Source organism: Pollicipes pollicipes, unplaced genomic scaffold, assembly GCF_011947565.3.
Source record: "Pollicipes pollicipes isolate AB1234 unplaced genomic scaffold, Ppol_2.1 Scaffold_6052;HRSCAF=7182_pilon_pilon_pilon, whole genome shotgun sequence".
Lineage (NCBI taxonomy): Eukaryota > Metazoa > Arthropoda > Thecostraca > Pollicipedomorpha > Pollicipedidae > Pollicipes > Pollicipes pollicipes.
Genome location: NW_023596805.1, coordinates 9123635 through 9138240, shown reverse-complemented (window position 1 = coordinate 9138240; position 14606 = coordinate 9123635). Strand labels below are relative to the sequence as shown.

At 48.2% G+C, this 14606-nt stretch overlaps 1 protein-coding gene across 1 annotated transcript in view; it reads left to right on the top strand.

The window, feature by feature from the left end:
- Positions 1 to 14606, top strand: part of LOC119104759 (fibrous sheath CABYR-binding protein) — an 86832-nt gene that overhangs the window by 6888 nt on the left and 65338 nt on the right. The window contains exon 2 of the mRNA XM_037228479.1: positions 12710 to 12897. Within this exon, the coding sequence (XP_037084374.1) occupies positions 12710 to 12897 (188 nt within the window). The remainder of the gene's footprint in view (positions 1 to 12709; positions 12898 to 14606) is intronic.

Sequence of the window (14606 nt, the reverse complement as noted above, 5' to 3'; positions counted from 1 at the left end):
ATGGAATAATTGTCCTCGGTCTCATGTGCTAGCGTGTCCACAACGTTTCGGCCGGTTGATTCTCCGACCGCCGTTAGGTAATATTAGTCCTGAGAAGCGGTGCATGGAGTTTCGCTTTCAGGCATGCACATGTCTCAGCCCGAATTTTCTCCTTGGATTTGCTGGGATTTGCACCGAGGGTGATTACAAGTTTAGCGCTATACCATCCGAGCGGATGGGGATGGGGAACGACCTTTCTGGTTAGCTCGGTCTCCTAACCTTGGATGACATAGCCCTGTGATCTTCTTGTGCGACGAAGGCATCGGTACGTTGTGCAAGACGTAGCGGCAATTTTCACTGCGGCTTGGAAGGTCTTGATTTGATGTTTTGATTTTAAATGACACTTACTCTAGCATTGACACACCTAAGCCACTGGTTCTGGCCCACAACGTAACTGGATGGTGGGCAACGTTCACGTGGCTTTCAAGGCTTGAACCGGTTTGACCTCAACCATGAAAGACCCCTGGAAATGTCGTGAGCATTGTTAATATCCATAACATGAACACTTCTACTTTCATAGCCGCTTGTAAAGGTATTTGACGCACGCAGGCCTAAAATGAGCTGCAAAGTACCAATTGTTCCCACTTTCAGCGTGCGGAGGTTTTGAGGATGGGGTTATAACCCATTCTCTTTGGCAGAAAGCAGAAGACCTGAAAGCTCGTCTGTGTTCAGCACTACCATTTATTTCAGAGCTGATGCCCCATTCTCCTGACAAAGTAGAGACTTGGAACTCGGGCGTGAAAACCTGGAAAGTCAGACAGACAAAATAATGTTACGCTGCATTGAGCGTTCGAGAAATATCTTAGTAAAACCTGAGGAGGTAAAACCAATCTTCGCCTCGCTGACCGCAGTCCGGCTGTCATCCAGTGATATCGGCTTTAGATAACCAAAACAGTTTTGAAACTCGTATAGAGATATATGGGGTGTTCCCAGTACCCATACATATATTCTGTATATGATAACATTATCGGACATCCATCACATGTGATATTTACTTTACAAGGCATTCCGTCTTTTTATTGAAATGATATAAACATATTGGTGCTCTCCTTTGTTCGTCGTTTATTACGCTCACTTCGTCTCTTCCCGGCAGCCGTCTGCGGTCTAGACTGTCGAGAATGCTGGCGCATGAAAGCCAATGCGGCTGCGAATCGGAAACCCTACCGCAGTGGCGGGGGAGCTTTTAAAAGTTTGGGGCGAGATGAGGAATTAAGGTTTTTTCTTGAGGCGCCCCAGGAAACATGTTCGTTGAACTGACGATTTTTCTAGATGAACATGCCTTACGTTGAGAACTTTCTTTGGAGCGAGGCTAGTGGCTACTCGTTCGCCGGCGCCCTTGCTCCAGTCACGTGGTCCCACGACTGTGCCCGACTAGACCACGCCGCACGGCAGTTAGACCCCAGTGTTTATTGACGCTGACGGGTGCAGGAGTCGTGTTGCATGGATGCATTCCAGTCTGGCCAACATTATCTGGCCGGCTAATTGAGTTGTCTTGCTGCGCTGCTCAGCTGAGATTGACAACCAGCGTTTAGAAGTGGTGCCGCGTGCCGTCCGTCAAACGAGAGGACGGGTTATGTGTCGATATTGATGCATGGATCGGATTCATTCGGCCACCTTTCACATTGGCATGCGGGCGGACGCGCATTCACCGTCCGTGCAGTCGAAGAGGTACCGAAGTGCTTTGGCCTGGTTGATACCACTGCCTCTAAAGTCAAGCTCATGGCGAGCAAATCCTGACTTTTTATCGTATTTTGGACTACAAATTTGACGTGCATCTCTGTGGGACTTCCTGCCACAATTCGCACTACTCTGCATATGCGTTGGCCAGTGCTTTACTGGCAGCGCTGGCACGACTTGAAATATGTGACATGCGCTGCGTCAGGAGCAGATCTGGTAAGCGATTAAATGCTGGTAACGGACCGTCCGTGCATTAAAAGCATGCTTCTTCTTCTTCTCATGCTTCTCAGCTCCTTGTGAGGTTTAGCGAGATATATCAAGATATATCTAGCACAAGATATATCTAGCACAAGATGTATCTAGCATAAAACAGGGATTGTGATTGTGCATAGGACAGAGGCAATTCATTAATTGGGGCGTCGACGTACGTTTCCTCCCGTTGCTGATAAAAATTCAGAACTCTCACAGCCGGTTCGCACTAGCCACACATAACCCTCCTGCACTGCTTGGGATGACGTCATTCTGTTTGGATGACTCATCGGTCGCGATGACAAGCGCCAGAAGCCTTGAGTCCTGTCAGGGGCAAATAAACTAGACAGCTGCTGCAAGCCATCAGACATGTGCGAGTGTGCATGCCTTTGTGCGCTGAAAATGTCAAAGATGTGGGATGTGCCACGCGTCGAGGAATACAGCTGATTGGGGCCAATGACACCCATATCGCTCGAGACTGCTTTGCTCTTGTGCATGCGCAAATAAAGTAAAGTAGTAATAAGCTAATGGTTCCAAATATTTTCGGGAGCATGATGTATCTGAACCGCCATTTTTCGTGAAACTAGTTATCAATCGCAGTCGTCAAATCCGATTCCTATCATTTTTAAACTGTGATACATGGCAGACAAGAACGTTACATTTGAATACAAATGCATAGATGTGAAAACATTCCATGGTAGACCGTGCGCATTGCACTGATGCTTGCAGACATAAGGGGCTGTCCATATATTGCATGACGTAAGCAGTGGGTAGGGGGTCTTGATGGAGCATAGCCAAAGCGTAACAAGTGGGAGGTCGTATGTGGACAGCATAACATGTCGTTTAGGTGTGGCTACAAATCAAGTCAGTCTTCTTTAAAATGTTTTAACATCTCAAAGCCGTATATTGCTGGCTTTCTCCCATGACCAGTAGTACGCTTGTCTTTGGTTTGCACTTCTAGCTCACTCAGGGGTCAAGCAGATAATACGTTTTGACGTTCCTCGCCACGAAAGGTAATAAGTGGGAAGGGTGGTTCACACAGCGTGACCTGCTGCAACCAAGGCAGGAGGTGAAACTAGCAAAACACCCATGCACAATTTATTGATGGCGCCTAAAGAAAGTCTATTGTTTACTTGCTCATCTTTTTCAACTTGTGTTATGCGCTACACGTGAACCATCTAATCTTTTTTCAGCGTAAACCCCAGCAATGAGGCAAACCGAGGATCCAGAAGTCGAAACGGTATTGGCTGACATCGTCACCAGACCTTTGACCTTGACCTCGGCTAGCCCATGCGCCGGCCCACACGCCAGAGCTAGCGGTGGCGGCTGGAACCCCTGACAACCTCGGATTTTGGAGGCCACTGAGCCGCTGACACCTGCCACAGGCCATGCCAGTCGAGGACAAATAGCGAGCGTGTAAGGCGACTCGAGCCCAGCCCTGTCACGAGTAGGTGGATCGGGAAGCAGGCACTGTAATAAACTGAGTTATCGGGACGGACGGCACCGGAATGTACGTCCTGAACACCGCCAATATTTCCTAGTGCCGGCAAAGTACCGGGACCGCCAATGTAAGCATCGCTCCAATGGCGCCTGTGCCGAGTGTGGCTGCCGTAGGTACCGCGGCCTGCAATTCACCCCCTTTTTGGTACGCATTCCCGTGTAGCGATATTCTCATCTTGCCGCGGCAGCTGCCGTGCCAGTGGCACAGTCAGGTGGGGGGTGGTGGGGGAGGGAGGGCCGCCACCTGTTGTTTTCGAACGGCGCAGCGTCGGCAGACGAGCCGTGACGCTGACCTGGCAGCTGACCTAGACAGCCCGGGGCGGTGTTCAGGGTCGTTTCGCCCGGTCAGACGGGCGATATGTTGGCCCTGCTGCCGGCTGTCGGCGCGGTACAAACTGCCTACACGACCTGCCACGGCTGTTGGAGCTGTTCCTGCCTTTGGCAGGACGCTGCATGGTTGGGTGGTCGGTGGAACCGTAGCCAAAGGAACGATCGTGCCCCTCCCCCTCCCCCCTCTGTTGAGCCCGCATTGTTAGTTAAGCGCCTGACCGGCTCTTTCGATTGTCTTTTGATGAGCTTAAGATGAGCTAACAGAGCTCCCTCTTAAGAACGTCCTGGCTGCGCGCCTGATGCTCAGTGGCGAGTTCTATATCGTGCCTGTTATAGCAGCTGGCTGATAACCCGAAACTGAATAGTCAAACCTGCACTTACCGTCAAAATGCCGGCAAGAAAATGCTGCGTCGTCGCACTCACCGGGACGCCCTGAGGACGCCTGAGGACATCTGGGGACGCCTGAGGACGCCTGAGGACGCCTGAGAACGCCCTGCGGACAAATACCTCAGGCGCCCGGTCAGGCAGCGTCTCGGGACATGACCAAGCAGGCAGTTTATGCCATTTTAAACTTAACTTTACGCATGAAGCGTAGAATGTCACCAACGCTATTGAACTATTATAATTTTACTGCGGTTGTAAAGTCACCGTACGAAACGGGCAGGCAAACTGTTATTACATTGATCTGTTTGATGGGGTGTTATGTTCATTGAAAGGCGGTAGAAACCTACATGCTTGATCTAAATCATGTCTTTCTCAACGGGTTTTTCAAATAGGATGTTTAGAGGTTATGCAAGGAAAAAGCTCGGAGAATGTTTCTTCATGCAATTGCACATTTCAGATCCTTCAATTTATTCGTTAAATGAGCTGGTGCACGAGCGTTTGTAGATAGCTTCTAAACACGCTCTCTTCATGCCCCCGTTGCGATAAGCGGTGATAGAATACAGCAAAGAATGTTAGAAGGTCACATGGTGCGATGGCGTTGGCCAGTTAATGACGTCATGCGATAACGTTGATCATTTACGAATTCAAACACAGCCCGAAACTGCCGCCTCCTGTCGTGTTCAGGAGTTTTCGTGCAGGGAGTCGCGAACTTGGTGCGCATTGTCATTTGGAAAGTGATTCTATATTTCAAATATATAATTGACTTGTGTGCTTAGCCTGTCTGTTACCGTTGACAACTGAACAAACTTTACGAGCAGCAAGCTGTTTGTACAGCACATTCCGAAATAGGATAAACGCCATTTTGACCATTTACCGAACACTGGTCTGGCGAATACCAAACCAGCGTGGATTTACCTAGGCTTTCTGGAGACTGGTAGTGCCTGTCGGGCTTCGTGCTGAGCATGTGCAAGTTCCTATGTCCTTTCTTGGAGCTAAGCGGTGCCCAATCTCATTAACTCCATCCGCCTTCTGCAGTTCCTCGGTCATCGGATAGATGGCACTATTCGACGCTTGGATTGAACTCTATATAGGTGGCGCGCCAGACGGCTACTGGCCGCCTCAGATGGGTGGCTCGCAACACAGATTCGTATTCCTCAAGACATAATTGCAGGAGGAGAGCCTGCGCATCGATTCATGTACGCGCGGAGATAATTATTGTCACTTCTGGAAAAGTAACAAACAGTGAAGATTGCTGCATTGAAGTTTAACTAACTTCGGCGATCACCGCGCAATGACGCCCCGCACGGGCAGCATTGTGACATCCGTGCTATCCCCTATCTGCTATTCCCGTTTGAACACCCAGCTTGCCTGGCACGTTTCTACTGTAGAGCTAGCATGACCTGAGCCCGAATTAAGAAGGCCTTAGGCAATGCCTGGACATAATTGTTAAGGGTATATGGCGGGCGTAATGTGAGCGTTAATGTCGGCGCACCCTTAAACCTCAAATCATCATCAGGACATATAGCCACATCTCTACTGATTTACGCGAGTGTAGAGACGAGTCTCGCATTAGCACAGTCTATTAAGCCATTGATATGGAAGCCGTCGTTTGCTTCCTCACCGGCCATCCACGGTGATAAATGTGCCGATGCCATATGCCAGACTTCTGCAGCCCCAGACGTGCCGATGACATATGCCAGACTTCTGTAGCCCCAGAAGTGCCGATGCCATATGCCAGACTTCTGCAGCCCCAGAAGTGCCGATGTCATATGCCCGACTTCTGCAGCCCCAGACGTGCCGATGACATATGCCCGACTTCTGCAGCCCCAGACGTGCCGATGTCATATGCCCGACTTCTGCAGCCCCAGACGTGCCGATACCCTATGCACCCTCCGCCCCAGAAATAATTATGCACGATACATCTTGACCCACTGGTAATTGGGTTTTAGCGGTGCCGATAATGCATGCCATTAACTCATACCCACGGACGTTGTTTTTTTTTATTTCACCCTATGAGGGGCCCTCAAAGATCTCTAAAACAAGCGAACAAGAACCATGGACAAAACGTTGATGGAGAGTTCTTGTAAAGCTACGTCAGATGAGTGTGACTTAACACCGGTGAATGTGACATTTAACAGGTGAAATGACCCAGTTGATGTCAAATTCGCATCTGACACGCCCCTCTTGTTATCTCAAGACGTGAGGATGCAAAGCCAATGCAAAAAGCTGCGTTGAATAGTTTTTAAAGGGCTCTTTTAGGGGAAAGTTAATGTACGTCGACAGGTGTAACCTATAATTCGTCATGCCAAGACAAATACGTGGAGGCTATATTTGCGTTGGCTCGTCGGGCGATACCAAGAACTTGGAGAGTAAAATCGTTGAGCAATGGCGTTATAAAGAACTTTGAAAGTAAAAGTTGTGCGTCATTAATTACTCATTCAAATGCTTTTTAAAAGGTCCAGTCCGGTCACAAAGGTCAAAATTGTGCCAAGATTGACCCACGATGATCTGATCTTGCAAAAGCAGCTTGAATCATATCCGTGCATATCAGTGATGAAGGTAAGAGAAAAGGAATAGAAAACGTTTTTGGAATGCGTTGCCTGTGGTTAATGAGCTTTATTTGTCACTTTTGATCCAAATGTCGTGAACATGATCTGGAGAAAGAGATAATAAATCATAAGTTATTACAGGCAGAAACATAAGAATCTTACGAGAGTGGTGAAGATTACTAAAAAAACGCTAATCAAAATTTCAGCACCGTCCTCGATTTTGTCGAGCAGTTACTTCATAACAGATTTACCGATGAAATCAAATGCCCCTTCTGAGACGTGGGTGAATGTCTTCTTGCTGCCTGGCTGCATAACAGTTTGCAGTGATAATAACAGTATTTTCCCATTCATCAAATTTACTGATTCATGAATATGCTAAGCAGGGCAATTTTGTGATGCAGGGGCAGTTTTTCTTGATCTAACCACCGCCCGACCGATATTTACGTATTTTTCTATCTTGCATTTCATCACTCGTTTATAAAGTTTAAACTGCGTTCTAGATTTAGATCAGGCCAGCCAACAGCTAGTTTATGGATGAGCACTACTTCGAACGCAAAATGGACGCTGGAACATGCAGAGCAGTACATGCTTATGAAGCGATGCGTGTTCGGTGGTTAGATAAAAGAGAAAACCGGCGAAGCAAACGGTCATCAGTTTCATCGGCTCGAGAGGTGCTAATGATGATAGCTGCTGTTAGCATGATGGTGCGGTCATTTTTTACCCAACATTGCCGACATTTTTTTCTTTTTGGTCTTATGGTGGCAGGATGCATCTGTCGAGCTTCAAAGTTATCTTTCATGCAAACAAGCACACAAATTCTTTGCCCACGTTTCGCACTACGTCATCTCTTTCTTTCGCGTCCCCAGAGAAAGCCATTGCAGTGAGTGGAAGTTGTGGGTAGCGCGGAAGGCACGTGCTATTGTGTCTTTCGCATAATCTACAGGCTTACGTAGGTTTAATGATAATAGACTTGTTTTCGGCGTCCAACAACTTATGTGTGCTTTATTGTGTCATCTCGCGAGTTATTGTCATCTGTGATCTGTAATCCACGCCATGGTCCATGTGGGTACACACGCAGGCGTCAGTAACACCAAATGACGTATCACTACGAAGAAAAGGTAGATGAAAACAGCTGACGGAAAAGCTGGCTCCATGCCCCTGCTAGGAATGATGCTGCCTTTGCCAAGGAAAAATTGCTCCACATGCACTTCGAAGCCCTTCTTTGCCACTTTCTGTCACATTTGACCATTTTCTGTCAATCATCGCTCAACTACTTGGTCTCTTGAATTGTGGCTAACTCTGGCTGAAGCTTTGACACTTTTTGCTAGTGAAATCGTCACAGCGCACCGTCTTGTGAGCGTCCGCCTTACAAATCCACGCTCACGGTATTTTTTGTCGTCTTCTTATCGCCTTCGCGCCGTGTTCTCGTCCACCCTGCTGGGTCAAATGGTCCCATATTTTAGGTCGCGATTAGCACGATAAGTTTCCCCCGAGACAATGGAGCTTTCCTGGGCCTTTTGTGTCCTGAGAGATGTGGTTCACCCCAGCCCTCCCGGGAAGCCAGATTAACCATGTTGGTTGGGACGGAGAAGTTTTCTGACCCGATCACGCCGCCCAGTAACAGGATGTGCTGTTATTGCTGTTACGCTAATTGCACTGGCTCTGGAAGTCAGTGGTACGATACAAATCACGTGCTAGTTTTTTTTCTGTTCTGCGATCTTATCTCAGCGCTCGCTGTGAATCTTTGTTAAGGATTGGATTGGTTGTTCCTTTATACGGCCGTGGCTGTTAATATTTAATATGCGGCGAATGAGCATTTTGTGTGGTTAGTCCAGGATCTGAGCTGTTGGTGGATTTTTGTGTGTGACGTTTTCCATCTGTATATGGTTTTTGTTAGCAGTTAAGACTTTTGATGTCAGGTATCTTCATCATACCAGGAGTAGACTGAGACCTCAGGAAGGGTAAAGTGGACTGAACTGCGTATGCTGCTGCTTATATCCAGCTATCTTTGTTTTGTTTGCGTCCCTTTGTATGTTACAGTCAACTTGAAGAGCAAAGGCTCAACGTAGCGCCGCTGCCTTTTTTCGAGGGATTCATGATAAATCTAGCCATTGTTCTAGTGATTGAATCGCCTCCACTCGTGGCAGATTTTCTTATTTTCAAATAGTCAAAAGGCAAAAGTTCATTATGAACCATCAGATGATTCTCACTACTGGTCGGCATCACGGACGCTGCGGAAACAAGACGCTCGTCCCACGGCTACGCAAGGCTGTCAGCTGATGGCAGCTGGCAGCTGGCAGCTGGCAGCTGGCAGCTAGCAGCTAGCAGCTGATGAGGCCAGTGGATACCGGTCAGATTTCGGTTGGACTCTTGTCACTAATACCTCTACCTCCTCGTCAGCACTCAGGTAACTTGGTGGCGGTGACCCTTTAAGAAAATAGCTTAAGTGTTTTCATGGCGTAGCAGTGACGAAGCTAGTGGGAGTGCTAGAGAAGCCCATACCCCTTCCGAACCAAGTTGATTGCATTAGAGACTGTGTGGGGAGAATGCACACTAGATATTGTGTGACCTCGCATGAATTCGGTCCGAAGTCGCAGAAATTCGGAGAAAAAATCGGCATTCTTCCTCCTTTCCTTCCCTTGATGAAAGTTCCGCCCGCATGAATTTCGCGTAAATAGCTAAGTTAGAACACCATGGCACGACTGTAGTAAAAGCGTTCCCATTTTGATCTCCTTCACAGTCAGCTGCCTACTCCGCTTCCCCATTCCTCCCCAATCGCGTGACTGCCGGCCTCTGAAGCCCCCCTTCTCCCCCCCCCCCCTCCTCCCCGTGAATCACAGCGGGTGCCTCAGGTTCCAGAGAGGCCGCCCATGGCCAACCAAAACAGCCGGCTACGAGATCCGATCTGCCGGCGGAGCACAACAGCGCTATCACCGACGGCGTGCCGCGTGCGGAGACCGGCGATCCCGCCACCCGGAAGTGGGTGCGGGCAGGCGCGCATCCAGGGGAGCGTTTTAGGGGGTGTTGAACGGGAGCGGTGGGACGAGATGGGAGTACCCATGGGATGCACGCTCAAAGACAGGCCATTTGTGAAAGGGATCATTTAATTTTTTTCTAAGATTCTTTTACAAGCTTAGATAATGCACGTGATCCGTAAAGAAACAACATCATGAAATTAACTTCCGGGTGACAATCAATCATTTGCTTATGAAGTGGACCAAAGTTATCATTTTATTTGAGCAATTATTTTAGGTGGATGCAGGAAACGAGGATCTGTGTTGCACGACACTTGGCTCTTGCATCCGCCCTTGTTAGACAGGCTGCTTCCAGGCTGCTGAAATAACGTACGCAAAAATAGGAAATTACTCACGCAAAATTACAGACCCCTCGAAACATGACACCTTGTATGACTTTCACTTCTGACACACACAGAACCAGCGGAAAGGTTAAAGCACTTAGCGCATCAAAAGAACTGCTGAATACCTGGGCTTCTAAAATGTTCGGCGTGCTCGGTTTTTGAACGCAGTTCACAGCGGCGAAGGGTACACGAAAAAGCATCTTTGTTTACCAATTTATTTGAGTCCCGCTGACGAATAGTTTCACTACATTGGACCCCGAGATATATAACGTATGACTCAAACGTTGTTATTGTACTGCTTTGGTTGGCTCCCACTCTCTGAATCAAGTCATTGGGGGACGGGGACGGGCGATGCCTCCGTGACTCACCGTCGGCCGTCATCTGAGAGCATGGCACACGGGTCCCGAAGCGGACCCCCGATCAAGACGTGGTTCGACATAGTTCGCCCAGAGCTAACTCTAAAACAGTCCTCTGCCAGCTGAGGTAACCGATAAGGCTAGTTCAGTTAATAGGATACTGGACTCGCGATTGGGAGACCCTAGCTCGAATTTCAGTGATTGCATGGAGAGAATTTGGGTCGTGACGCGGACATGGCTGAAAACGAATAACACCTGACGACGGTCGGAGAGTCAACTAACTGAAGCGTCCTGCGCATACCATCACACTAGACGTGGACCATAGTCCGAACAATTATTCCATCGTGACACTAGCACCTCGTCTGGGTCCTGTCCTGCCACTGCCACCAGACTTCCTTCGACATGAGTGTTCCTCTCATGCGGCGCGCAGGTACCACGCTGCGCCGCAAAGTGAGACCTCCGCGGTTGCGTGCTTATCGATGGATTCTACAAGGATGGCTCTATCAATAATGAAAGGGTGCGCGTTGCTGGTATGGACTAATGACTTTCCCGCTTTTCTAACGTTTTGTTATTAATGACAAGCGGCAGTGGTATTGTGATAGCCGGGGTCTTCTTGCCGGCAGTTATTATATCCAATTAATCAAGCGATCAGTTTATGTAATAGCCAATTGTTTTAGTGTGGTATCCCACGCTGTTTCAACAATATCACACAGTTTTGATGACCTTAGATATGCTTTGCATCGAAAGCGATTGCATGTTATTCATTGTTTTGTAGTTATTTATGATCCAAGTTGTAGAAGTATGGCTTGTCTATATCCCGTTTCAGGTTATTTTGGCAGCTTTGTAGAGACCAGACTGGGGAGCTTTTCCAGCAAACGTTAAAGGAATATTCCACATTTGAAGGCGTTGAAGCCAACATCAGATACGATGAAATAAGCTCACTTATAGCCATTGGGATACTTTGAAGTGGAAAAGACTGCTCTAGACAACACGATCTCTCTATTTAGCAAATATACTCCCCAATACGTCATTATCTGATTGCGTCATCGTACCTTGTGCAGCATTGGGTAAGAGCCAATTGACAGCCGTTGTCTGGAAATCTGGAAATCATGATCACGAACGCCAGACATCAGTGACTTGACAATTACATCAGTGATTAGCCTTGCTCGCTGCATGGCCTATGGGACTTGGGTGGTTTCAAGGTTGCTATAATAGCGTCATGAAGGCCTGAGTGACCTTGAAATAGTCCGTACGATACAGTCCGCACATCTTCAAGGGCGGGTAGCTCAGAAACTAGAGGGGCTTATGTCTTAAGAAGTGCATGGCTGTGAACTGCACCGAATGATCTTCAAGATGGTTATTTCAGCTAGAAAACATGCAAAAGCGGAGCACTCCCTTTAAAGCCAATCGTCGTTGCGGCACTTCGTTGGCCGCGAGGAAAGGCGTGGATAATGTTAGCATTGTTGCTGTTTTTCACAGACGTCGGTCGCGTTCACTTCAGACCAGTGATCGCGAACATGTTAGAGCCCTTTGAATAGTCCTCCCAGTGGCGGTGCACTTGGCACGGGCCTCGTGGTCGATCACAAAACCTCCGGCTAGCCCTGCCAAGAGCCCAGTCTGGCCAGCAGCTGGCAGCTTCTAGCTCCGACATGGAATCCTTCGGGCGGGGCTAAATACAGCACAATTTATTTGTATTTACACGGAAAACAATTGAAAAGGGTGAGATATATATGCTTGCTGTTTTGTGGCCATGGCTATTGTTAGCGACTGCCAGCAATGCCCAGCATCCCGGAATTACTGATAGATAATCCAGTGGTACAATGAGAGCGACATCTAGCTGATGATTTTATGTACAGTTGTTAAATTTCTTTGTTGATGCAAATTCTGTTTCCATATGGCACAGTGACAGTGAATGTTATCAAAGCTGGGATATAGAAAAGATGATTTGACCTTGAATTAATTTTGCAGCGCCATGGGATTAATGTCATTATTTGTCCGACGATGCGAAACAGCTCTTCCTACATAATCTGTCATCACCACTGATGTCCTCTAGCGGTAAGCGACGCTAGCGCCCGAAACACTAACAACTGATCAGGTCGAAACACTATCAGGTTGAAACACTAACAACTGATCAGGTCGACTGACAATTTAACGACGATGAGCACGCAGGAGGAGACCGTGGTCGCGGCAGTACCTGCCAACTCAACACTGTTCACCTTCATCATATATGACCTTTTGAATGACCTTTTCTGCTTGTTTGTTCTCAGGTCATACCTGGCACACTGGGAAAGCAGCATCTCGATCTGGGTGACATGATCCTGGAAATCGACGGCCTGAAGTCCGATGACCTTCCTGAGCTCAAGGTCATCGAACTGATCGAGACCTCCGGCAACAGACTGGAGCTGCTGGTCGCTAAACCAAGTTCCTCGGAGCGAGAAGAGAATATGGCATTGTTGTGAGTACAATTTTGACTTGTTGCGCATGCGTTTATCTGCAATAAAATGTCACAACAGCCTGGGGTAACGAAAACTTAACCCATTTAACGCAGAGGTCATGCGAAGGTCAGCAGCCTTCACGTGCGGTCAGCCGACCAAATCTAAACGAATGCAATTATTGGATGGGCCACGTAAAATTTAGGACCACCAGGCTGTAGAGAAAAATACAAAAAACACGGTATGTATTTGGGGTTTCATGTTCCTTTTCTGGCTGCAGTTTTTCTAGGGTCGGTCAGGCATATATTACCAATTATCTCGCGCGTTAACGTATTCTGTTACATTTATGAAGATGCAAATCTGAAACGTTGTTGCCTGAAATTATCGCTTCATTAAAATCAATTCTGGATATTTGAAGTCAGCTGTGAACCGACTTCTTAGTGCGACTGTGAACCGTACAAAGTAAATGCTGTGGAACGAGCTCTGAAAACCAAGAAAATAGGCATCCCACCACATGGATTGAGCTACCTGCTTCACCGCTTCAGCATATCCAACTTTGGGAAGAAAGTAAAAAGTAAGACCAAATCAGCGGAGAAACCCGTTTGCTGGCATATTTTGAAGCTAGACTGGGTCATTTCCACTGTTCAGCCCCCTCCCCAGCTCATTTTGAGAATGTACGTCTGCACCACACACACCCATATAAGCTGAGCGTATTATCTCGCAGCCAAATGCGCATCAATTGTCCTCCAGCTAGTGCCACGTTCGTGTGTGCGCGAGCACACGCGCTTGCGAGCGCGTGCGTGTGTGTGTGTGTGTGTGTTTATCCATGTGTGCGTGCTTAATTGACCCAGACAGCGTGTCGATCGGAGTTTAGCCTGCCCTGGCAGCGTGCCAAGGCGACCGGCCGCTGTCAGCTGTGTTCGGTCTCCCTCTCTCCCCCGTGCTGACGTCACTTTGCACGTCGTCACGTGGCCGCCGTCCGTCGCACTGTGTCGGTGTCGATGTCAATGTCGTTGTCGGTGCTGGTGTCGGTGTCAGTGTCGATGTCGGTGCTAGTATCGGTGTAGGTGTCAGTATCAATGTCCGTACTAGTGTCGGTGTCGGTGTCGTGTCGAGGTCGGTACTGGTGTCGGTGTTGATGTCAGTGTCGGTGTCGATGTCAGTGTCGATGTCGATACGATACGAGTGACGGCGCCTCTGAGCTTGGAGAGCTTTGGGGCGGAGGTGGTTCGCCGGCATGACCACAGCTGATCATTGAAGTTGCAGACATGTGAAGCTAGCCGCCGGTATGTGGGAAGTGCCCTTCTGTGCCTGACAGCTGGACGTGAATCTGAAAGGTGGGACGGATGGTGCGTTTTTGTTTGCGTCGTCGCGTGTGCAATGTTTGTAAAAACGGCGCGTGATCCGGAAAGTTACAAACTGCCATGCCGCACGTACGATGTCACGGCGAACAGATCTCTGCTAAAGATAGTCCAAATTTGCAGGCACAAACAGGGAAAATTGTCCCTGTTGGCGAGGTTCCATAGCAATTACTGCTCGTACACGGCGCATGCGAAATTCAATGAACAGTGAGACAAAAGACTAGAAAATAGATTTGAGGACATAAGAGTTAAGAATGATTGGAGATAATTCGAAGAACATCAGAAACCATTTGAGTTCAAAAGTGTAACGCAGCGGGAGGAAAACCACTGTGATTATTGGGGACACCCCCTAAGCAGGACAATCGCTATGC